Source organism: Conger conger, chromosome 14, assembly GCF_963514075.1.
Source record: "Conger conger chromosome 14, fConCon1.1, whole genome shotgun sequence".
NCBI lineage: Eukaryota > Metazoa > Chordata > Actinopteri > Anguilliformes > Congridae > Conger > Conger conger.
The window spans coordinates 52,505-77,500 of NC_083773.1; the positions used below are offsets into that span (position 1 = coordinate 52,505).

The window sequence follows — 24,996 nt, forward strand, 5'->3', positions numbered from 1 at the left end:
GGGTGTAGCGCTACACGTATTTCGGCTGAACTGTACGAGAGTTGAGACTTCAGTTGTACACTCTTCTGATCGGTCAGACTACTGGTTCGGCCGCTGACATGTGTGGGTTCAGCAGCACCAACAACACCATCCGTCAAAGGCGCGAGGAAACGACGTTGTGCGTGACGTCACGTGGGCGGGGCACAAAGACGAATGATTTCCTAAATAAAAGAGTACGTTAGACGGGTTGATTACGGATTTATAGGACGCTGCAACGGTAAGTTAAGGAATTTGCAATGATTTTCAAAGTGCCAAGCCGTAGCTTTCAATGTGCAAGCCTTTTAAATAACAGTAGTCGAATAGCGTTCCACCAAATAGTTATTATCTTCACTAGCACGGCAACTTCTTGCATTTAGGCGCCTCGCTAATAGACAAGGCACTGCTTGATCCCTACAGCGCCATTGCTATGCAGGGTACCGTTGAATGGACAAAATGGCCATGCATTTACACTTCGCTCAACTCGATGCTGACACCGCCTCCCCCACTTTGTAAATGTGTCGACCTATCCATGCATTAACGTATCGCAATGAAATTGTATCCCTACCCGATGCATTTTAATCTAACCTTCGGTAGATATGCAGCTGGGTGACATGCACCTGCAAAGATTAACACTTTTCAGTGATTTTTCGCTTTCTGCGCTGCGCTGGGAATAAAGCTGGAACGTTGGCTAGTTAGCTTGATGTTTAGCACGTAGCTTTTTGGCTGTACTACTTGTGGGCCCAAGTTCGCCAGGGGGAGTGTTCACTTGGCTCAACTTGGTTGATTATTTAAACTAATTTTACTAACCTGCCGATAGTCGGGTTTATAGCAATTTATACAGACCGTAACGTTACTATGTTTAAATCTGATTCATAAGCAATGTGTTTAAAAAAAATAAAAAATAAAAAAGCCAGTTGGCGATACAGTGTGCAACAGGAGAGTGTCGGGGAAAAACCCGTTTATAAAAGGTGCTCAAGCAAAGAAATGCAAAACGGAAGGAAAGCTCGAAAACATGTTCTAGCCAAATATAGGAGCTAATGTAAGTCAACGTTAGTTATTTAGATATCTCTGAATCGCAAGTCAATTTACTATTGGGGAAATGTTCAAAATCCAGTGTAACTTGCATATAAAGCAGAGAAGATTCTAAGGATCCAGCAACCTCCGAGAATTCTGTTACTTACTCAGCCCTGTGGCCTCTACTGCTCCCAAAAGCGTTCTTTCTGCTCCGAAATGCGTTCTTTCTGCTCGAACAACTTTGACTGGCAGTGGTGCATGCGTTTCTGCGAAACTAGTTTAACGTACTTCTCCAAAATTATTTAGCTGACCATCCATAGTATAGCAGTGTCTCCATTCACCAAATATGCAATGAGCATTATTTTCCGTGGCTGCAGAAGGATCCTTAGAAAGGCACCTTCCCGCCCTTTAAACGCGAATCTCCCCGCCTGTCGTCGCAACTCCTGTAGTTACACACTTTAATGCTGGTAGTCAAACGTATTCTATTGAACACTACAAGTTATTTTGCCATAAGTTGCAATAAGAAATTCATAGCAAACTGCAAACACATGGGCCTGTGATATCTATCGAGCATTATATTTTATATATATTTTATATACTCCCCAATGTGGCTTTAGATCTGCACATGGCACAGCATCACTTGCTATAATGTGTTGAATTTTGTTATTTTAGTGATTTAAATTCCTCAGGGTTATTTATCTGCACTTTTGTGAATCTCTCAAACACAGCATGTATGTACACAGGCGAAATTCACTATCCCCATTTCCCTACAGTAAAACAGTGATATTTGTGTGTGTCATTATTCCACCTCATGCCCTGATCATTCATTCCTCATTTCCTGTTTTATTTTGCGCCCTTGGATTGGTGTTTCTCAGGTCTGTGACATCACCGCTGCCTGATAATTAATACAGGGAGTTGTGCTCAGGGAGATTGATCAACCTGTGCTCTGAGTCCAGTCCTTTTCGGATTAGTGGAGTGTTTGCAGGTAGTGGGTTAGGGCTGGGATTAGTGGAGTGTTTGCAGGTAGTAGGTTAGGGCTGGGATTAGTGGAGTGTTTGCAGGTAGTGGGTTAGGGCTGGGATTAGTGGAGTGTTTGCAGGTAGTGGATAGGGCTAGGGTTAGTGGAGTGTTTGCAGGTAGTGGTTAGGGCTAGGGTTAGTGGAGTGTTTGCAGGTAGTGGATAGGGCTAGGGTTAGTGGAGTGTTTGCAGGTAGTGGTTAGGGCTAGGGTTAGTGGAGTGTTTGCAGGTAGTGGATAGGGCTAGGGTTAGTGGAGTGTTTGCAGGTAGTGGTTTGCAGCTAGTGGTTAGGGCTAGGGTTAGTGGAGAGTTTGCAGGTAGTGGTTTGGGTTAGGATTAGTGGAGTGTTTGCAGGTAGTGGTTAGGGTTAGTGGAGTGTTTGCAGGTAGTGGTTTGGGTTAGGGTTAGTGGAGTGTTTGCAGGTAGTGGTTTGGGTTAGGATTAGTGGAGTGTTTGCAGGTAGTGGTTAGGGTTAGTGGAGTGTTTGCAGGCAGTGGTTTGGGTTAGGGTTAGTGGAGTGTTTGCAGGCAGTGGTTTGGGTTAGGATTAGTGGAGTGTTTGCAGGTAGTGGTTAGGGTTAGTGGAGTGTTTGCAGGCAGTGGATTGGGTTAGGGTTAGTGGAGTGTTTGCAGGCAGTGGTTTGGGTTAGGGTTAGTGGAGTGTTTGCAGGCAGTGGTTTGGGTTAGGGTTAGTGGAGTGTTTGCAGGCAGTGGTTTGGGTTAGGGTTAGTGGAGTGTTTGCAGGCAGTGGGTTGAGCTTTCGAGGATAAGGTGTGGGATCACACATTCCTGGTCAGGGTTCGGCTCACGACACAGGCCTCTGCGTTTCAGCCTAGCAGACCCCAGCCATGCCCATCAGACGGAAAGCAGAGACCCCCCCTGCAGACGTGCCCCCCCCTGCAGACATGGCCCCCAGTGACCCCCCCGAGGAGCTGCAGATGGATGAGACTGTTGACGGTAGGTGCTGCTGCTTGTGGTTTTATATGTATATGTATATGTGTATGTATGTATGTATATATATGTATGTATGTATATATGTATATATGTGTATATGTAAAAACCTTTATTTGAGAAAGTCACACTGAGATTAAAACAAACATTTACCGAAGTGATCATTATAGGGTTTAACTCCTGTGATGTGTGTCTGCCTGTCTCCAGAGGAGGCTGCTGAATCTGCACCTCCTGCAGAGGAGGTGGAAGGGGGGCTGAACGGGGAGGGCAAGGACACAGATGATGGCGAGACTGAGGGGAGGACTGGGGAGAAGACGGAGGAGCAGCCTGAAGAGGAGGGAGGAGAAGATAAGAAAGAGTTGGGCAACTTTACACATTTTGCTTTTTTCATGAGAAGCATGTGTGAGTGTGAATGGGAGCAGTGTGTGTGAGAGAGATGAACCCCTCTCTGCTCTGACTCCTCCTGCAGAGAGCAGGAGCCGGGGCAGGAGCCGGGGCAGAAGCAGAAGAAGCAGAAGAGGAGCGTCCCCGCCTGGGCTACCGTCTCCGCCCGTCAGCACCGCCCCGCCCCCGGCCTGTACAGCCACGCCAAGCTCCACCACATCCTGCTGGATGCCCTCCAGGTCTGACCCTGACCCTGACCCTGACCAACACTAACACTAACACTAACACTAACACTAACACTCTCTCACACTCACACTCACACTCACACTCACACTCACACTCACACTCACACTCACACTCACACTCTCACACGCACTCACGCACTCACGCACTCACTCACGCACTCACGCACTCACACACTCACACACTCACACACACAGGCACTCACACACACGCACATGCTTTCCCTCGCTCACTCGCACACACGCACACACGCACACACGCACACACGCACTCACACACACACAGGCACTCACACACACTCACGCACTCACACACACAGGCACTCACACTCACACACTCACTCACACACACACACTCACACACTCACACACTCACACACTCACACACACACACACTCACGCACTCACACACACTCACACACACACACACTCACACACTCACGCACTCACACACTCTCACACACATGCTTTCCCTCGCTCACTGCACAACACACAAACACTCGGGCTTCCCCTTGTTGCTGTGTTGTGTGTTGTTGGGGACTTCAGGGGACTTCAGGGGGCTTATAACCCTAACCCATATACAGATATCCCCAGGGCCCAGTATTTCAAAACTTCTGCATCAGAATTATCCGGTTTTAAATCCCTTTTTTTGCTATCCCAGATCAAATCAATCTTGTTGGTTTTGAGCACTAACTTGAATAAAAATATGACTTCTGAACACAACTGTTTTGAGAGCATAATGTTTTTACTGATCAGTCGACTCTAATTAAAATAATGGTTCACTAGAGTGTGTCTCTTTGACTGTCCAACTGGTCCATCTGGATTCTGGCGTTCTTCTGATGAAGAACTATGATATCCTTGTTTTTGCACCTAGCCATTATGCAATTATTTTAGAATCGATAACAGAATATATTTTTCAAACAACATCCCGAAGCATTTACAATTTGAAAATATTTTATTGTCCATTTAGAATGGATATTGTTTTGGAAAGGGTTTTATTTTAATGTGCAATCGCTGGATAAAACAATTGATTAAAGATGCCGTGTGTCCAACATGTCCCAACATGAACATGAATCCGTCCTGAATCTACCCTTTTGAGTGGGGTCAAGATTATCCAGATTTTCTGTATCAAACCTATCCTAATTTCCACCTAAGTTTAGAAATGCCCAAACCCAACATTTGATCTTGTTTCTAGGATTACAAAATCATTATCCCAATTTTTAGGATCCGGATCACGGCTAATAGTTTTGAAATACACAATTTTGTGATTAATCCTATCCGATTACTGAAATCCTATCCAAAGTAAGCTTTGAAATACTGGGCCCAGATCTCAGATTCCCTGCTGTGTCCCCCTGCTGCGTCCCCCTGCTGCGTCCCCCTGCTGCGTCCCCCTGCTGCGTCCCCCTGCTGCGTCCCCCTGCTGCGTCCCCCTGCTGCGTCCCCCTGCTGTGTCCCCCTGCTGTGTCCCCCTGCTGCGTCCCCCTGCTGCGTCCCCCTGCTGTGTCCCCCTGCTGCGTCCCCCTGCTGCGTCCCCCCCCGTCTATCTGTCATTTCAGTTTTGGTGTCTTGAGCAACATCTGTGGTCATAGTTCCGTTCAAAAGGAAGATATCTAACAACTCTGAGTGCTAAGAGAATCCTGTTATTGCGGATTTTGAGAAAGAAGACCACCAACAATGTCGTCTAACACGGTAATATTGAGCCATCAAAACAATCTCCCTCTGTCTGCAGGCCAGCAAAGACCGAAACGGGACCTCAATCAATGCCATAATGAAGTACATCACAAATAAATACGTCATGCTGGACCTGGACCAGAGGAAGTTCCACCTGCGGAAGGCCATGCAGCGCCTGGTGGAGAAGGGAATGGTCAAGCAGGTAACCCCCTGTCCCCCTTCCCCTAAGCACTATCCCCCTTCCCCTAAGCACTATCCCCCTTCCCCTAAGCACTATCCCCCATCCCCTAAGCACTATCCCCCATCCCCTAAGCGCTATCCCCCATCCCCTAAGCGCTATCCCCCTTCCCCTAAGCGCTATCCCCCATCCCCTAAGCACTATCCCCCTTCCCCTAAGCGCTATCCCCCTTCCCCTAAGCGCTATCCCCCTTCCCCTAAGCGCTATCCCCCTTCCCCTAAGCGCTATCCCCCTTCCCCTAAGCGCTATCCCCCATCCCCTAAGCGCTATCCCCCTTCCCCTAAGCACTATCCCCCTTCCCCTAAGCGCTATCCCCCTTCCCCTAAGCACTATCCCCCTTCCCCTAAGCACTATCCCCCTTCCCCTAAGCACTATCCCCCTTCCCCTAAGCACTATCCCCCTTCCCCTAAGCGCTATCCCCCTTCCCCTAAGCGCTATCCCCCTTCCCCTAAGCGCTATCCCCCTTCCCCTAAGCGCTATCCCCCTTCCCCTAAGCGCTATCCCCCTTCCCCTAAGCGCTATCCCCCTTCCCCTAAGCGCTATCCCCCGTGCCCTAAGCGCTATCCCCCGTGCCCTAAGCGCTATCCCCCGTGCCCTAAGCGCTATCCCCCGTGCCCTAAGCGCTATCCCCCGTGCCCTAAGCGCTATCCCCCGTGCCCTAAGCGCTATCCCCCGTGCCCTAAGCGCTATCCCCCGTGCCCTAAGCGCTATCCCCCGTGCCCTAAGCGCTATCCCCCGTGCCCTAAGCGCTATCCCCCGTGCCCTAAGCGCTATCCCCCGTGCCCTAAGCGCTATCCCCCGTGCCCTAAGCGCTATCCCCCGTGCCCTAAGCGCTATCCCCCGTGCCCTAAGCGCTATCCCCCGTGCCCTAAGCGCTATCCCCCGTGCCCTAAGCGCTATCCCCCGTGCCCTAAGCGCTATCCCCCGTGCCCTAAGCGCTATCCCCCTTCCCCTGTGCCCTAAGCGCTATCCCCCTTCCCCTGTGCCCTAAGCGCTATCCCCCTTCCCCTGTGCCCTAAGCGCTATCCCCCTTCCCCTGTGCCCTAAGCGCTATCCCCCTTCCCCTGTGCCCTAAGCGCTATCCCCCTTCCCCTGTGCCCTAAGCGCTATCCCCCTTCCCCTGTGCCCTAAGCGCTATCCCCCTTCCCCTGTGCCCTAAGCGCTATCCCCCTTCCCCTGTGCCCTAAGCGCTATCCCCCTTCCCCTGTGCCCTAAGCGCTATCCCCCTTCCCCTGTGCCCTAAGCGCTATCCCCCTTCCCCTGTGCCCCAAGCGCTATCCCCCTTCCCCTGTGCCCTAAGCGCTATCCCCCTTCCCCTGTGCCCTAAGCGCTATCCCCCTTCCCCTGTGCCCTAAGCGCTATCCCCCTTCCCCTGTGCCCTAAGCGCTATCCCCCTTCCCCTAAGCGCTAATCCCCCTTCCCCTAAGCGCTATCCCCCGTGCCCTAAGCGCTATCCCCCGTGCCCTAAGCGCTATCCCCCGTGCCCTAAGCACTATCCCCCTTCCCCTAAGCCCCCGTCCCCTAAGCACTATCCCCTGTGCCCTAAGCCCCCGTCCCCTAAGCACTATCCCCCGTGCTCTAAGCCCCCGTCCCCTAAGCCCCTAACCACTGTAATCACCCTCAGCAAAATCTTACTTACTGCACAAATCTAGAAATAATCTATAGCCTCATGTTTGAGTATGCAATTGCGCCCCCATGTGGTCATATTGATGTAATGTCACTGCATGGTTGGATGGCCACTCTATGCTAATGTTGGAAAGTAATGAAAGGCTTTTTATATAAACAATAATCAATTAAGAATACTAATCTGTACCTAAAAGAATATGTGATTGTTTGGCTTAATTAAAAATAAAATAAAGAGATGCATTGAAGTCAGAGTTCAATGGTTTTTCCGTGACTGGAAATTGGCTGGTAAATTTTTTTTCTTATCTTCCAAAGTCTGTCTCTCTCATTACATTACTTTACATTAAAGTCATTTAGCAGACTCTTATCCAGAGCCACGTACAATACAGTGCAAATCAGAACCAGGGACAATACAGGCCCAAGTGCTAGAGTCACACAGATACAACTTGAACCCTTGAAGAGTACATCAGCTTTCCAACTAGCATACCACAGTTTGGCAGCTAGAATGCCCTGAATACTCAAATAATGATCCATTAGTGCTATTATAACTGTTACAATTATACAGAAGTACAGTAAGTGCAGACGTATGGCATACATGGCTAATTATTGCAGTGTTCTCTCCTCTGCAGCTGACCGGGAAGGGCTTCTCTGGGAGCTTCGCCATCGGCAAACTGCCTCCAAAGACCGCCATCGATGTAAGAAACCGTGACGCTCCTTATAGCTGCTCACCTTTAGGAACCGTAATGCTCCTTATAGCTGCTCACCTTTAGAAACCGTGACGCTCCTTATAGCTGCTCACCTTTAGAAACCGTAATGCTCCTTATAGCTGCTCACCTTTAGAAACCGTAATGCTCCTTATAGCTGCTCACCTTTAGAAACCGTGATGCTCCTTATAGCTGCTCACCTTTAGAAACCGTAATGCTCCTTATAGCTGCTCACCTTTAGAAACCGTGATGCTCCTTATAGCTGCTCACCTTTAGGAACCGTGATGCTCCTTATAGCTGCTCACCTTTAGGAACCGTGATGCTCCTTATAGCTGCTCACCTTTAGAAACCGTAATGCTCCTTATAGCTGCTCACCTTTAGAAACCGTGATGCTCCTTATAGCTGCTCACCTTTAGGAACCGTGATGCTCCTTATAGCTGCTCACCTTTAGAAACCGTAATGCTCCTTATAGCTGCTCACCTTTAGAAACCGTGACGCTCCTTATAGCTGCTCACCTTTAGAAACCGTAATGCTCCTTATAGCTGCTCACCTTTAGGAACCGTAATGCTCCTTATAGCTGCTCACCTTTAGGAACCGTAATGCTCCTTATAGCTGCTCACCTTTAGGAACCGTAATGCTCCTTATAGCTGCTCACCTTTAGGAACCGTAATGCTCCTTATAGCTGCTCACCTTTAGGAACCGTAATGCTCCTTATAGCTGCTCACCTTTAGGAACCGTAATGCTCCTTATAGCTGCTCACCTTTAGAAACCGTAATGCTCCTTATAGCTGCTCACCTTTAGAAACCGTAATGCTCCTTATAGCTGCTCACCTTTAGGAACCGTGACGCTCCTTATAGCTGCTCACCTTTAGGAACCGTGATGCTCCTTATAGCTGCTCACCTTTAGAAACCGTAATGCTCCTTATAGCTGCTCACCTTTAGGAACCGTAATGCTCCTTATAGCTGCTCACCTTTAGGAACCGTAACGCTCCTTATAGCTGCTCACCTTTAGGAACCGTAATGCTCCTTATAGCTGCTCACCTTTAGAAACCGTAATGCTCCTTATAGCTGCTCACCTTTAGGAACCGTAATGCTCCTTATAGCTGCTCACCTTTAGAAACCGTAACGCTCCTTATAGCTGCTCACCTTTAGGAACCGTAATGCTCCTTATAGCTGCTCACCTTTAGAAACCGTAATGCTCCTTATAGCTGCTCACCTTTAGGAACCGTAATGCTCCTTATAGCTGCTCACCTTTAGAAACCGTAATGCTCCTTATAGCTGCTCACCTTTAGGAACCGTAATGCTCCTTATAGCTGCTCACCTTTAGAAACCGTAACGCTCCTTATAGCTGCTCACCTTTAGGAACCGTAATGCTCCTTATAGCTGCTCACCTTTAGAAACCGTAATGCTCCTTATAGCTGCTCACCTTTAGGAACCGTAATGCTCCTTATAGCTGCTCACCTTTAGAAACCGTAATGCTCCTTATAGCTGCTCACCTTTAGGAACCGTAATGCTCCTTATAGCTGCTCACCTTTAGAAACCGTAATGCTCCTTATAGCTGCTCACCTTTAGGAACCGTAATGCTCCTTATAGCTGCTCACCTTTAGGAACCGTAATGCTCCTTATAGCTGCTCACCTTTAGGAACCGTAATGCTCCTTATAGCTGCTCACCTTTAGGAACCGTGATGCTCCTTATAGCTGCTCACCTTTAGAAACCGTAATGCTCCTTATAGCTGCTCACCTTTAGGAACCGTAATGCTCCTTATAGCTGCTCACCTTTAGGAACCGTAATGCTCCTTATAGCTGCTCACCTTTAGGAACCGTGATGCTCCTTATAGCTGCTCACCTTTAGAAACCGTAATGCTCCTTATAGCTGCTCACCTTTAGGAACCGTAATGCTCCTTATAGCTGCTCACCTTTAGGAACCGTAACGCTCCTTATAGCTGCTCACCTTTAGGAACCGTAATGCTCCTTATAGCTGCTCACCTTTAGAAACCGTAATGCTCCTTATAGCTGCTCACCTTTAGGAACCGTAATGCTCCTTATAGCTGCTCACCTTTAGAAACCGTAACGCTCCTTATAGCTGCTCACCTTTAGGAACCGTAATGCTCCTTATAGCTGCTCACCTTTAGGAACCGTAATGCTCCTTATAGCTGCTCACCTTTAGAAACCGTAATGCTCCTTATAGCTGCTCACCTTTAGGAACCGTAATGCTCCTTATAGCTGCTCACCTTTAGAAACCGTAATGCTCCTTATAGCTGCTCACCTTTAGGAACCGTAATGCTCCTTATAGCTGCTCACCTTTAGAAACCGTAACGCTCCTTATAGCTGCTCACCTTTAGGAACCGTAATGCTCCTTATAGCTGCTCACCTTTAGAAACCGTAATGCTCCTTATAGCTGCTCACCTTTAGGAACCGTAATGCTCCTTATAGCTGCTCACCTTTAGAAACCGTAATGCTCCTTATAGCTGCTCACCTTTAGGAACCGTAATGCTCCTTATAGCTGCTCACCTTTAGAAACCGTAATGCTCCTTATAGCTGCTCACCTTTAGGAACCGTAATGCTCCTTATAGCTGCTCACCTTTAGGAACCGTAATGCTCCTTATAGCTTCTCACCTTTAGGAACCGTAATGCTCCTTATAGCTGCTCACCTTTAGGAACCGTAATGCTCCTTATAGCTGCTCACCTTTAGGAACCGTAACGCTCCTTATAGCTGCTCACCTTTAGGAACCGTAACGCTCCTTATAGCTGCTCACCTTTAGGAACCGTGACGCTCCTTATAGCTGCTCACCTTTAGGAACCGTGACGCTCCTTATAGCTGCTCACCTTTAGGAACCGTAATGCTCCTTATAGCTGCTCACCTTTAGAAACCGTAATGCTCCTTATAGCTGCTCACCTTTAAAAACCGTAATGCTCCTTATAGCTGCTCACCTTTAGAAACCGTAATGCTCCTTATAGCTGCTCACCTTTAGAAACCGTAATGCTCCTTATAGCTGCTCACCTTTAGGAACCGTAATGCTCCTTATAGCTGCTCACCTTTAGGAACCGTAATGCTCCTTATAGCTGCTCACCTTTAGGAACCGTAATGCTCCTTATAGCTGCTCACCTTTAGGAACCGTAATGCTCCTTATAGCTGCTCACCTTTAGGAACCGTGACGCTCCTTATAGCTGCTCACCTTTAGGAACCGTAATGCTCCTTATAGCTGCTCACCTTTAGAAACCGTAATGCTCCTTATAGCTGCTCACCTTTAGGAACCGTAATGCTCCTTATAGCTGCTCACCTTTAGGAACCGTGACGCTCCTTATAGCTGCTCACCTTTAGGAACCGTAACGCTCCTTATAGCTGCTCACCTTTAGGAACCGTAATGCTCCTTATAGCTGCTCACCTTTAGAAACCGTAATGCTCCTTATAGCTGCTCACCTTTAGGAACCGTAATGCTCCTTATAGCTGCTCACCTTTAGGAACCGTAATGCTCCTTATAGCTGCTCACCTTTAGGAACCGTGACGCTCCTTATAGCTGCTCACCTTTAGGAACCGTAATGCTCCTTATAGCTGCTCACCTTTAGAAACCGTAATGCTCCTTATAGCTGCTCACCTTTAGGAACCGTAATGCTCCTTATAGCTGCTCACCTTTAAAAACCGTAATGCTCCTTATAGCTGCTCACCTTTAGAAACCGTAACGCTCCTTATAGCTGCTCACCTTTAGGAACTGTGACGCTCCTTATAGCTGCTCACCTTTAGGAACCGTGATGCTCCTTATAGCTGCTCACCTTTAGGAACCGTGATGCTCCTTATAGCTGCTCACCTTTAGGAACCGTGATGCTCCTTATAGCTGCTCACCTTTAGCCCGTGATGCTCCTTATAGCTGCTCACCTTTAGCCCGTGATGCTCCTTATAGCTGCTCACCTTTAGGAACCGTAATGCTCCTTATAGCTGCTCACCTTTAGGAACCGTAATGCTCCTTATAGCTGCTCACCTTTAGGAACCGTGATGCTCCTTATAGCTGCTCACCTTTAGAAACCGTAATGCTCCTTATAGCTGCTCACCTTTAGGAACCGTAATGCTCCTTATAGCTGCTCACCTTTAGGAACCGTAATGCTCCTTATAGCTGCTCACCTTTAGGAACCGTGATGCTCCTTATAGCTGCTCACCTTTAGAAACCGTAATGCTCCTTATAGCTGCTCACCTTTAAAAACCGTAATGCTCCTTATAGCTGCTCACCTTTAGAAACCGTAACGCTCCTTATAGCTGCTCACCTTTAGGAACTGTGACGCTCCTTATAGCTGCTCACCTTTAGGAACCGTGATGCTTCTTATAGCTGCTCACCTTTAGGAACCGTGATGCTCCTTATAGCTGCTCACCTTTAGCCCGTGATGCTCCTTATAGCTGCTCACCTTTAGCCCGTGATGCTCCTTATAGCTGCTCACCTTTAGCCCGTGATGCTCCTTATAGCTGCTCACCTTTAGCCCCTCCTCGCTGCCCTTGAAGCGGCGCACCAGTCATGCAGCTCCACATGAGCCGGCCAGCGACGGCTGCAAACCGATGCCTGTTGGTCTGTTGGTCTGTTGGTCTGTTGGCCTGTTGGTCTGTTGGCCTGTTGGTCTGTTGGTCTGTTGGTCTGTTGGCCTGTTGGCCTGTTGGTCTGTTGGTCTGTTGGCCTGTTGGTCTGTTGGCCTGTTGGTCTGTTACTTTAGCCGTGCGCCACCATGGCACACTAGAATAAGATTTTTAGCTATTATTCTTTCCAGGCTAACAAAGCTAAATTACCAATTATTTTATAGTGGCCAGTTTTGTATTTTTAAGAACGTCGTTGCCTCGATATTGAGGCTGAATGTCATGTCTGATATTTCTTTCTGTTGTTTAAATGAAGATGCCCACATAGGTCAATGGGCCATTGCTGGGGACTAGTCCATGGGTGATAACCGCCAAATCTGACATCAATCGGATACGTGGTTCATGAGAAGGTTTTTTTTTTAGTATTTAAAAAAAAATCCGAAAATTAAAAATAGCGCAAAATCTAACCGGATCCATTTTATAGGCACAATTATTTTATTTGTTCAATGTAATCTAGCTGTCTTAGCCCTATGTCTCTAGGACAAACTGTTCAAAAGTTATGGCTTTTATGATTTACATTTTCAAACAGGCTCTATGATGATACCACTAAGCCTGTTTCACACATCCCTAACATGCCTACCCAGTTCTAATTAAGTTGAAACTTAAGTCCAATTAAAATAAAGCTAAAGAACAAAACAAATACGATGGGGTTCCAGCACTTAATAATGAAAACCTGCAAAAAATGGTGCTTTTCTCCCGCATGAATGAAGCTGCACGTCGTTGAAAAAAGTGGTGAAATCTGAAATCTGAAATGTGCGTGTGTGCGAGTATAATACCTGTGCGTGTGTGTGTGTGGGTGTGTACGTGTACAATGCGTGTGTGCGTGTACAATGTGCGTGTGTGTGTGTATAATACCTGGGTGTGTGTGGTGTGTGTGGTGTGTGTGTGTGTATAATACCTGTGCGTGTGTGTGGTGTGTGGTGTGTGTGTGGTGTGTATAATACCTGTGCGTGTGTGTGTGTGGTGTGTGAGTGATGTAATACCTGTGCGTGTGCGTGTGCGTGTGTGTAGAGGCCTGTAGTAGCCCCAGGCATGCAGGCGGAGACCCTGGGAGACACCCTGCCCCTGATAATCACACGGCTGTGTGAGCCGAAGGAGGCCTCCTACACCCTCATCAGGAAGTACCTGGAGCAGCACTTTCCCACGCTGCACTTGGACCGCAGGTACGGGGGAGGGGCTTAAATAAGGAACGTATGGTGTTGGTTGTGATCCAGTCTACGGTAAGAAGGAAGAGGACAGGAGAGATGATGCACCCCTGTCTCACTCCGGACTGTACAGGAATCCAAGCGTAGATAGTATTTCCCAGGATGACGCTGCTCATAGAATGTTTTTATGATTGTGATCACCTTTTTTGGGATTCCGTAGAATTGCAGTATCCTCCAGAAAGGCCTTTGACAGTATTCACAGCGAAACTTTCCGAAGTCAACAAAGTTTATGTAGAGGGGGTTGTTCCAAGCACTATTTCAAGATATTTTGCACACATCCTCTTCCCTTCCTGAAGCCTTGCTCCTGCTGAAGCCTGGTATCAGTGGCTGTCTCCATTCTGCCTAAATGCGCAGAAGTGGGAGACTGGTAGAGTGAGCTGTACTCTGTGGCTGTGGGATCGATTATTATTGTTTTTTTAACAGGATTAAAAAAAAAAAAAAAAAACAACAACAAAAACCCTGAGCTCTGAGATGGGTGTTGAGTGCCTGTTGCAGATAGGTGATCTTGCTGGTGCACAGGGATAGACGCAGACTACATGTCCCATAATCCTCCGCAGGCCGGAGGTGCTGAAGGCAGCTCTGCAGCGGGCTGTGGACAAGGGGCACCTGGAGCAGATCACAGGGAAAGGAGCTTCCGGAACCTTCCAGGTGGGCCTGTGGAACCCATGTTCAGTACTTTGAAATTGGGCTTTTACACGTTCATATTTGATGGGTCTGCACTAACACTCATTTACGCTCTTGTTGGACTCTGCTCTTCCGTGTGTTGGAGTGACTTTTTGGAGTGGTTTGTGTACATTTGTTCTTGGCAGGTGAGGCGGTTTGGGGATAAGGAGCTACTGAAGGGCGGCGCCCTGGAGTGGGGCATTCTGACGGCCATTACCGCCATGAACGAGCCCAAGTCCTGCAGCACCATCCTCCTCCGCAAGTTCCTGGTGGAAACGCACAAGGACAGCAAGGCCTACGTGCTGGGTGGGCCCCTCCCCCCACTATACCCGCCAATCACCCTGGGCCCCCCCCCCCCCATTATCCCTCGGAAAACAGATCCCTTAATTTGCCAATTATCTTCCCGTTAGTAATGAGTGGGGAGATGGGCAGGGTCACAGAACGGTGGGGTAACTAAACTGGTAGGCAGAGGTCTGATCTTTCTTCTCTGTTGCAGTGAATAACCTGAAGAGGACCCTGAATCGCTGCAAGATGATGGGCTGGATGGAGCAGGTCACTGGCACCGGTCTAAATGGGACCTACCAGCTCTGCTACCCTTATTACCCCAGGTACCCCCCGACCCGTCTCACCCCCCGGCCCAGCCCTACACCGCTTGGGAAACGGAAGGGTTCTGGCCGTGACCTTAAATCGGTTAGTGAAATGGCGCCTGTTGCTGTTTTTCCATCTCAGACCTTTCTACCCTTTCTGATCTTCTGCCCCCTCAGCCCGGCTATCCTGTTCCCTGACAAACACGTCAAAGGATCTGCAGAGGATGACTCTGAGGAAGATGACGATGATGATGATGAATCTGAGTATGAGGCACCTCGCAATCAGAGGTGTGTATGTACACACACACTCACACACTCACACACACACACACACACACACACATGCATATGTGCGTGCGCACTCGTGCATGGTGTTGGCATGAGTGTGTTTGCGCGTGCATGTGTGTGTGTTCCAGACCCATTTTCTGCGTGGGGATGCTGGAACGTCAGATGCAGAGATGAGCTTTTTACTGAGCAGATGCTCTTATCCAGAGTGACCGTTTAGGAGAAGCGTGTGTTCGTTCATTTTTCTTATAACAGGGGTGGCAACAAACAGCCCAGCAACCAGCATGCAGGTCAAATCCCCTACGGATGATGCACCTACAGCTCATACACACACCCTTTTCTCTCCTCTACTGTGTAAGTCTTCAGGGGGAAACCGGGTTGTTCAGTATACCTTCCTGGTTAAATACAGGTTAATCTTTCACCATATTAAACAATCACACCCAGGATCACAATGCAATAATCACACTCAGGATCTTTCTGAAATCGCACATGGAATAGTTGGTCACACCCAGGACGCTTCTGCAATAAGTGCATCCAGTGTGGCTGGATTTCTCTTGAATCCCTTTGGGGAAGTATAGGAATGATAGCCACCAAAAAAGGACATTCCACATTTTCATATTTCCTACGTCATTCTGGAAAGTATGCAATATGACTTTGATCATTTCCAGGTCTGGATGATCAAATGTAGAGAGGGCAAAAAAGTAAAAGGGGGTATGCGGGAGGATTTCTAGACGATATGTTCAATTTAATTTGTTCAGGTAGATCTTAATCTACAAATAAATCTAACTCTAGAAGATGTTGAGGATTGTTCACATTCTGCTGCAGCCACTTCAGCCCTGTGAGGGGTTCCTCACCAGCTTGCTCGTTGGGTTAGCTCATTCACCGCTCGCACACTTGTGAGTTGTCCTCGGTCATGGCTGTAGCTTGTGTCCTCATGATTCAGGGCTAATGTGCATGTTCCAAATTCTGTAAAGGGTTGGGGAACATTCTGGGATCGCCTCCTCTGTCAAACGCTTGTGTAATTTGGTTTCCCTAGCTAATCCTGCTTGAGAAACGACACATGCACACAACATTTCCATGAGTGTCACTACAAATCATCAGTCTTTCTGCTTTGGAAAATAAAGACATGGTTTCTAAAGAGGTCTACTGTAATTTCACTACTGACCTACATTTTAATGGCATATTTTTAGATATTCAGCGCAGCAGAGAAAGAGGGGCAGAAGACTCCCCCCAGCCAAGAGGCCGGCTGCTGCAGCCAGGAGAGCAGCCCCCCCTCACAAGAAACCCAGACCTGCAGCCAGGAGAGCAGCCCCCCCAGCAAGAACCCCTAAAGCTACATCCCGTGCATCTAGGGCTGCCAGCAGGGCCCTGCCCACACACAAGACCAAAACACCGCAGTCCGAGGATGAGGAGCCCATGAGCGAGACAGAAACACCGCTGTCCAAGAAGGCCAGGCCCACACGCAGGACCAAAACACCACAGTCCAAGAAGGCCAGGCCCACACGCAGGACCAAAACACCAGAGTCCAAGAAGGCCAGGCCCACACGCAGGACCAAAACACCTGAATCTGAGGATGAGGAGTCTATGAGTGAGACTGAAACACCGCAGTCCAAGAAGGCCGAGACCAAAACACCAGAGTCCAAGACGACCAGGCCCACACACAGGACCAAAACACCAGAGTCCAAGAAGGCCAGGCCCACACGCAGGACCAAAACACCGCAGTCCGAGGATGAGGAGTCCATGAGTGAGACCGAAACACCGCTGTCCAAGACGGCCAGGCCCACACGCAGGACCAAAACACCAGAGTCCAAGAAGGCCAGGCCCACACGCAGGACCAAAACACCTGAATCTGAGGATGAGGAGTCCATGAGTGAGACCGAAACACCGCAGTCCAAGAAGGCCAAGACCAAAACGCCGGGGTCCAAGAAGGCCAAGACCAAAACACCAGAGCCCAAACGGGCTACACCCAAAAAATCTGCACTCACGTCGGGGACCCGCAAGTCTACCCGGTCGTCAAAATGAGCGACAACACCTGGAGGTCAAAGGTCAACTAGAACCTTTGGCTTCAGGATTTTCAGCCCATTCCTGATCCTGTATTTGTATATGTGTATGCTTTAGTATCATTATTCTCTGAAGCGCTGCAATGTGTTCACAACACTGTTTATATACCAGTTATAGCCAATTCATTAAAAATACCAGGAGAAGCACTTTGGCTTCAAGAGCAAAAAATGTATCAAAACAGTGCTTCTTGGATTTTGTAGTTTCTTCTAATATTCATTTTAGGTTCATTTACTTAGTATATTAAGTAGAAATAGTTTAATTTTTTAATGTAACTATACTGCCACAAAATGTTTAGTTTTAAAATGCCAAGGATCATTGTTTAATTGTTTGCTTCGCAGATGGGTAACGCTGTATTTCATAAACCTGACCATAGAGGGCGCACCACCAATAGAGGCTTTTGAACCATTTTATTTTTGTCTTGTTATTTCCTACAAAAGAGCAAAATCTATTTAAGGCATTTCAGTTGGTCTCATTTTAAATGTTAGTTGAATGTTCTCCGGGAGGATTGTCATGAACCCTGGCTGGAGCGTGATTGGGAGCTTTGCGGCCGGTCAGAATGGCGTTTACAGAGACTGCATGCAAATATGAGTTCATGAGGGGGAAATATGATTTTACTTTTGTGTAAACCCATCTGATCCAGTTATGTAGTTTTGGGGTTTTGGTTTTCAGCTGTCCGTCCCCCTCTGTAGGGAAAGGCCAACATTGTTTAATTAGATTTTATTAGTGGTAATCATTTTAAACAGACGGGTGAATTATTTACTTTTTGGAGTTTGGAATTTCAGTTTTATGATTATAATTGGCACAGACAGTTTTGCGTATGAAGAAGGATAGTTTTTAGATTCTTAAATAAGTTCTTGACTTCAGAAGCACCTTGGCTTCTTAAGGATTCATGGTCTAAAACGAACAAAAAAATAATTTTGACTACAAAATGCTTTGGAGTTTGTTTCCCCTCGTTGTAAAGTCTGGAGCTCGTCTTTCACTGTACACAAAAATGGATAAAATTAACTATTGGTGTGTTCTGAGCAGAGCAAATATAGAGGAAAATGTCTACAGTATTCTGTGTATTGGTGACTGTGAAAAAGAGTTTTGCTCATACCTACTTTGTGTAATGTTCAATTGTGATCCCTCTTCTGTAGTTATTAAAATGTGGCTGTTTTTAATCTCTCGTTTTGTTTTGGCTTCAAGTGAAACTGAGATTAACCTTTTACCACTTATTGACTTGTTTTTTCAGTTCTGATTGGTGCATCGCGGTGTTATAGGGAGCAGTGGATCGTTCAGCTTCAAACAGAATACTGCGCTGTTTGATTGACGCCTATGATGGAGAAAGGAGCCCATATGACACTCCAATCCACGAGTCTTTTATTCTCACATGACTTGTCTTCTGCCGATTGACGTGTGTGTTCAGTGATGCTCTTCTGCATACCTGTCATAATGCGTGGTTTAGTTACGATACGATTGTTACAGCATAGCAACGCTGCTGTTCGTGTTGATCAGAACAAGCTAGCCAGCTTTCGTACCGGTTTTCCATTGTAAATGTGAAACTTGCAGGTAGTAATTCAGGCCATTGTGACAACGGAGCTATTGAGGGATGATGGTGTTTACGTCGGAATTCAATTGATTTGTTCCCTGGAGGCGGCTGGAGCCTCCAGGGGCTGGGAGATGAGCTTCCACCAGCTTTCCTTTCATTTCATTTTATTGTATTTATTTGTACAGGAAAAAAAGTTTAAAAGCCACATGTGCAAAGGTGTCACAACAGTACACAAAGTAGGCTACTTATAAACCTCGACCCAACTCAGTTTAAAAACTGATTTACACTGGGTTTCCTGTCCTGCAGCTGAACACAAAATATAGAGAGAATTGGACACAAGAAGTATACATTGGGGGTAAGCAGGGTGACACTGGGAGAAATCCCATCTATAGATGCTCATTGAAAACCGAAGGCAAGTAAAAAGAAAAGACTATGGTTGAAATTGGGGAGAGGGGTTCAAAGTGGGGGTCAGTGGGTGGTTTATCAGGTGCTGTTTATATATGTGTTTGAATGATGAGGGTGATGGAGTGATTCTGAGGGATGGGGATTGAATTCCTGATTTTAGTGTAGTGATAGTGTAATAAATATTTTTGAAGCGTGGTACAGGATTCTGGAGTTCAGTAGTGGCACAGGAATGTTGAGATGAGTATTTGGGTATGAGGTTACAGATGATTTGGGGTAATTCATTGTTTTGTAGCTGATGGTAAAGTTTTATAGATTTAAAGGTGTAGTAGTTTTCAAAGGTGAGGGCAGTTGCAGATTGAAGAGGTATAAAGTGCTGGGTCCAGGGGGGAAATTGTGAATGGATTTTGCTTGGGGCCACGTAACTAGTTAAAATACCAGAGCCTTCCTCTAAGCTTGAACCACTCTGGCCTGTTCTCCTATTCACAAGGTGTTTTCACCCACAGAACTGCCTCTCACTGGAAGTTGTATTTTGCCCCATTCTCTCTGTAAACTCTTGAGACTGCTGTGTGAAAATACCAGGAGATTGGCAGTTAGATACTTGAACCACACTGGCACCAACAATCATTCCACGGTCAGAGCTGGTGTACAGTTGTACCAAATAAAGTGGTCACTGACTATGTCTGTGTATCCTCATTCCGTTCGGGTCCTGTAATAGCCTACCTGGGCATGCAATGGAAGGACGGACTAATCTAATTAGGATTGCTGAATGTCTCAACAGATGTTCATTTGTGATTAACTGACAAAACAGTCCAGCAATGTAAGTAAATGGTTTGCTCTGTCGTTGGGAGGCACATGTTGTAGATGCCTGTAGCCTGCTTGTTCATTCATGTAACGATAGGTGCGTGTTTGGTGCATGACACAAAACTAGGCTACTCTGTTTTTTTGCCTGAAGTTATCTGCCTGTGCAGATACTGTAGTCTAATCTTGGGCGTTGGTATGGAATGCTGGGCCTTTCTGCAGTCAAGAGGCCCTTTCATTCGAGAAAATAGAATTGTTTTTGTCTTTTCTGGAGAAAAATGAGACGTTATGAAACTTTCCATCCCCCGCTGCCTCACAAAGGCTTTGAATCTGAATTTCAGTTTTCACCGTACAGTGAGTGCCACAGTTCATCGGACAGTTACACATTTTTGTTCTTTTTGTTCTGTACTCAAACACTTTGCCCTTGACACGATACAATGACAATGAGGTAATAGTGCTGACTATCAGTTTTCATTTAAGCCCAGGGTTTTTGCAATGTTCCTGATTGATTGATTTTCATTTCTGAAATTTCAGCTTTATTTGCATCAACAAACAATCTCCAAAGGCAATTGCAAAGTCTAGAATCAAGACTAGATTCCAACAGCCCTCTTCTGCGTTGTTAGGCAGATGTATTCATTTGTGTGGTTAGTGACTATAACTAATGAATTGGCCTACACCTACCTAAAGCACACCTGTTAAGACGATACTTAGCTTAGTGGCTTAAAATGGGGAGACCATGTAGATAAGGTTCCATCATTTCTAAACCGTTCATCTGATATGAATGAAAATACCCTCAAATTAAAGCTGACAGACTGCAGTTCAACCTCGGTGTCATTGTATCCTTGGCTGGTCGCAACACGAAATGGGAAAACATTCCTCAATATAGATTCATTTATTAACCAAAAAAAAAAAAAAAAGACCAAAACAAGCACTGTGGGCAGTGTGGAACCCTGATGGGAGCTGTTCTCGAGTTCCTCCCTCAGGAGTCTTCATTTAGGGTTCCCCACAGGTGCCTCCAATCCAGCAATCAAAGTTAAAACCACCCAGCGCACCACTCATTCTGCTAGGGACAGTCGAGAGTCCTGGTGACGTAACAGTGCTAGAGTACAGAATCAAAATAACGAAAAATGTGTCCTGTCCAATGAATTATGGTGCTCACTGTATATTAGCCCTATCACTTTTTTTAAGGCAAGAAAATGAATGCTGCCGAGTTCGATTCAGTATTTGTAAGAAACGTGATTAAAAGTTAAACATTAAATTGGTTAAAATAACACGGGCTATATGTGGGTTTAAAAGGGGAAAATAGGTAAAGTGCGGTGACTTTTAAACTGCTTTTCTGGCTGTCAATCTTCCATTTGGCTTTGGGTGTTTGTTTTTATCACTAACGTTACATTACATTAATGGCATTTGGCAGACGCTCTTATCCAGAGCGACGTACAACAAAGTGCATACCCATAACCAGGGATAAGTGCGCTGAAAGACCCTAGAGGGAAGTACAATTTCAACTGCTACTAGTACAACAAAGATAAGGACCAGGGCCAATTTGTATTTTTTATTTTTATTTGAAACAAACAAACATACAAACAAAACGCAAAAGTATGACCAACCCCCTTAACTAGCCAAACACTGCTTACCTAGCCAAACTAAAAATACTGATACACAAAAAAGTAAATCACAGAAACTGTATATCTGAACGGAGTTTAGCCTATTTGTTAATTGAACGCACCAGTGAAGCCCAAAGAACGACTCTGATTTCGTCACAGGTTGAGTAGGCGTGAGTGTTGGCAGTGAGTCGGGATTGTGAAATTTGGGAAGTCTGGCATGAGAGGAATTGGAGCTGCGATCGAGGTGTTTCACCATTATGTGCTATTAAACGTCGTGAAAGTAATACTTGGCTTAAGTTTACTATTGTGGCTTTTCTAACTGCTCTCTTTACCTGTAGCTCACCATGTGGCCGTGATAAGGAAGTTACAGGTAACTTTTTGTCTGTTCCGGAGGTTTGTCTCGTCTTGAACAGGCCGATTCGGTCCGTATAGCCTCTGTGGTATTTTCCAGGACGTCCTGATAAGCACAGGTGAGGAACAGATTAGCCTTAAATCCCACCTCGCCTCCATATCGCATGCAGTGTTCCAACGTCGAAACGCCTTTAGTCTTAGCCTAAATGCTTTAGTTCGTTTTGTACGTGTCTTCAGAAAGGAATTGTTTCTTGTATGCTCATGAAGGTTGTGTAAATGACAAGCAGCGTTTCAAGTTGAGTATTCGAATACATGATTTGACACGAGCGCATGCACAAACACCACACCTCGATTCACAAGAGTGGAGTCAAGGCGGAATCTGCACGCGCTGAATAGCTAAAGTTGACATTTTCGTGCCGTCACTTGCAGCGATGTAGGAATGGGAGCCTTTATCTCAATGTTGTTTAATCCGATGTTCTACATAGGCAGTAGACCAGGGGTTTTCAAGCTTAACTCCAGAGACCTGTGTAGCTTTCACTCCCTGCTACAACTGCTAGGCTCCTCCGGGATGGTAAATATCTGTTGATTGTTATTTATGCTACTGCCGTGAATGGTATCATACTTTAGTAGCATATGGTTAGGCTACATCCGACCGAGCTTTATTTTTCTGTAATGTGCAAATGGTTCCTATGAAGAGCTTCAGTTTCTTAATTAGTTAAATTATCGACTCCCGGGTGGACCCATGATCACTGCACAAACCTATGCAAAATTGCTAGACCTTAAACACATACCATATTTTCAACAACTTTGATCAAGAGGCTGTTTGGACAGTGGATCGCCCGAACCGCGTATGGAAACATGAACTCCTACAGGCTGGCATATCTAGGCTATAGATTTAACATGGTATAATGGCGAGAACAGGCCATTCAGCCCAGCAATGCTTGCCTTTTCCTACCACTGAAGTCTACCCACTGTTTAGTTTGCCCAAAAGTATCTAGCGCCGCATGTAGGCAGCCTGCAGCCCAGGCCCTTAACCCCACATTGTTCCAGGGGGGATTGTCTCCTGCTTAGTCTAATGAACTGTAAGTCGCTTTTAAACGTCAGCCAAATAACGTAATGTAGTCCAGTGGCTCCCCAACTCGGTCCTGGGGCCCCCTGTGTATGCTGGTTTTCGTTCCAGCCGTAATTGAAATCTCAGAATTTTAACAGTTAATTTGGCTTAATTAGGTGCTTCATGTTTCGAGGGATTTTGAAAGCCGTATTAGGTCAAATATAACTATACATGTCACGAAGTATAACGTTCATATGCTATCATAAGCATCAAACCTGGTCATAACCCCCCAGTGTTTCTCTCTCCACTACATTTTAGTATTTGAATATGGACAAAATTAATCTTCTTACTGCCAAAATTCGTAGAATTATTTTGCTTTGCAGAGTCTTTCTATATTTTGTAACGAGCTGGCTGTAATAATTTAGCATACCAGTATAATTGAATTGAGATGTGTTATCGTACTTTATGCATTGGCAGGCGTGCCTTCCGCAGCCTTGTGCTGTTTAACGCTTTTCACCAGATGGAGAACGGATTCTCACTTTACCAAGACGAACACTTTCGGTTTTGCAGCTCCTGTCGTATGCAGTATCGTGCTTATGCGTTAAACCACAGTGCCGCTGCAGATCTGCAGACCTCTCCTACAGCACTGGGGCCGCGCTGAGAGCTTCGCCCGCAGCTGGACGGAAGCATTGGAGGAATGGGTGAAGCTCCTGTCCGCGAGGGCGGCGTGGTGACGCGGTCCGCCGAGGTAGGCTGCGTTTCCATAAGCTTCCCCCAATGCAGAAAACGCGTATATGAAGGTGATAACATTTGATGACTTCAGACCGCAAAGAATGCTGTATTTTCGCTGGGTCGGTGATGTCTTTGTGGCAGCATTCTGCTTTGGTGACCCCATATGATCATTTAACTTGTGAAGTTATTGTGGCTAGTCATGAAGTGACTAGTCTGCCTCAGGATTGCTGCAAATACAACGAAAACAACCAGAACTTAAACTTAAAATGAAGTGACCAGTGTTTTCCCCCCCCCCATCAGCTGTTCCCTATAATGCTTAAAGATGATTAACAATTCAGCCAGCCTTCTGCCAAGTTCTGTTTTTTTTTTTTTTTTAATCATCTTAATCCAGGATTAAGTAGCCTTGTGCTTTCTTCACGGTACTAAATATGTAACCGACAGAGCTATGCAAGCTGCACATTATTTACTGATCATCTTGGTTATTTATTTTTTGTTTGCTTGTGCTTCATATGGTTTATTTCTGAACCTGTTTGAAGTGCAGTATTTTCAGTGCCTTTCTGTTTGAAGTGAATTAAGTATTAAGTTGGCACAGATACGGTTGTGTTGATTATGACCGAGGAGTTGGTTCAGTTTCCTGTGGACAAAGCTCTCACCATGTTCACAGTTCACTACTGGGAGCCCATACGTCGGCCATGTGGGACCTGGAGATGGGGTTGGATGAGTGGATGTTGGTGGGCTGTGTTGGACCTGGAGGTGGGGTTGGATGAGTGGATGTTGGTGGGCTGTGTTGGACCTGGAGATGGGGTTGGATGAGTGGATGTTGGTGGGCTGTGTTGGACCTGGAGGTGGGGTTGGATTAGTGGATGTTGGTGGGCTGTGTTGGACCTGGAGATGGGGTTGGATGAGTGGATGTTGGTGGGCTGTGTGGGACCTGGAGGTGGGGTTGGATGAGTGGATGTTGGTGGGCTGTGTGGGACCTGGAGGTGGGGTTGGATGAGTGGATGTTGGTGGGCTGTGTTGGACCTGGAGGTGGGGTTGGATGAGTGGATGTTGGTGGGCTGTGTTGGACCTGGAGGTGGGGTTGGATGAGTGGATGTTGGTGGGCTGTGTTGGACCTGGAGGTGGGGTTGGATTAGTGGATGTTGGTGGGCTGTGTTGGACCTGGAGATGGGGTTGGATGAGTGGATGTTGGTGGGCTGTGTGGGACCTGGAGGTGGGGTTGGATGAGTGGATGTTGGTGGGCTGTGTGG

At 46.7% G+C, this 24,996-nt stretch overlaps 2 protein-coding genes across 9 annotated transcripts in view; both read left to right on the forward strand.

The window, feature by feature from the left end:
• The first annotated feature begins 130 nt into the window (after positions 1-130).
• On the forward strand, positions 131-18,437 carry LOC133109725 (heterochromatin protein 1-binding protein 3-like). The gene is made up of 12 exons (XM_061219242.1): positions 131-256; positions 2,881-3,006; positions 3,208-3,358; positions 3,470-3,623; positions 5,356-5,499; positions 7,788-7,853; positions 13,488-13,639; positions 14,239-14,329; positions 14,491-14,650; positions 14,841-14,952; positions 15,109-15,219; positions 16,407-18,437. The coding sequence occupies exons 2-12, from the start codon at positions 2,898-2,900 to the stop codon at positions 17,236-17,238; spliced, it is 2,082 nt and encodes a 693-aa protein (XP_061075226.1). The 5' UTR covers positions 131-256; positions 2,881-2,897; the 3' UTR covers positions 17,239-18,437.
• Positions 18,438-21,212: 2,775 nt separating this feature from the next.
• The window catches only part of sh2d5 (SH2 domain containing 5), a 15,548-nt gene continuing 11,764 nt past the window's right edge, over positions 21,213-24,996 (forward strand). The window contains exons 1-3 of one of the 8 annotated variants that reach the window (XM_061219245.1): positions 21,213-22,082; positions 22,449-22,534; positions 23,585-23,762. In XM_061219245.1, the coding sequence (XP_061075229.1) occupies positions 23,712-23,762 (51 nt within the window). In that variant the 5' untranslated portion in view covers positions 21,213-22,082; positions 22,449-22,534; positions 23,585-23,711. The other 7 variants (XM_061219249.1, XM_061219244.1, XM_061219247.1 and 4 more) reach the window with 7 other exon arrangements.

Excerpts from the sequence above, each read along its gene's own strand:
- LOC133109725 (XM_061219242.1), top strand. The coding sequence starts at position 2,898 with ATGCCCATCAGACGGAAAGCAGAGACCCCCCCTGCAGACGTGCCCCCC. Across the intron at positions 7,854-13,487 it reads CTCCAAAGACCGCCATCGAT|AGGCCTGTAGTAGCCCCAGG; the intron begins GTAAGAAACCGT and ends GCGTGTGTGTAG. Across the intron at positions 14,953-15,108 it reads TGCTACCCTTATTACCCCAG|CCCGGCTATCCTGTTCCCTG; the intron begins GTACCCCCCGAC and ends CTGCCCCCTCAG.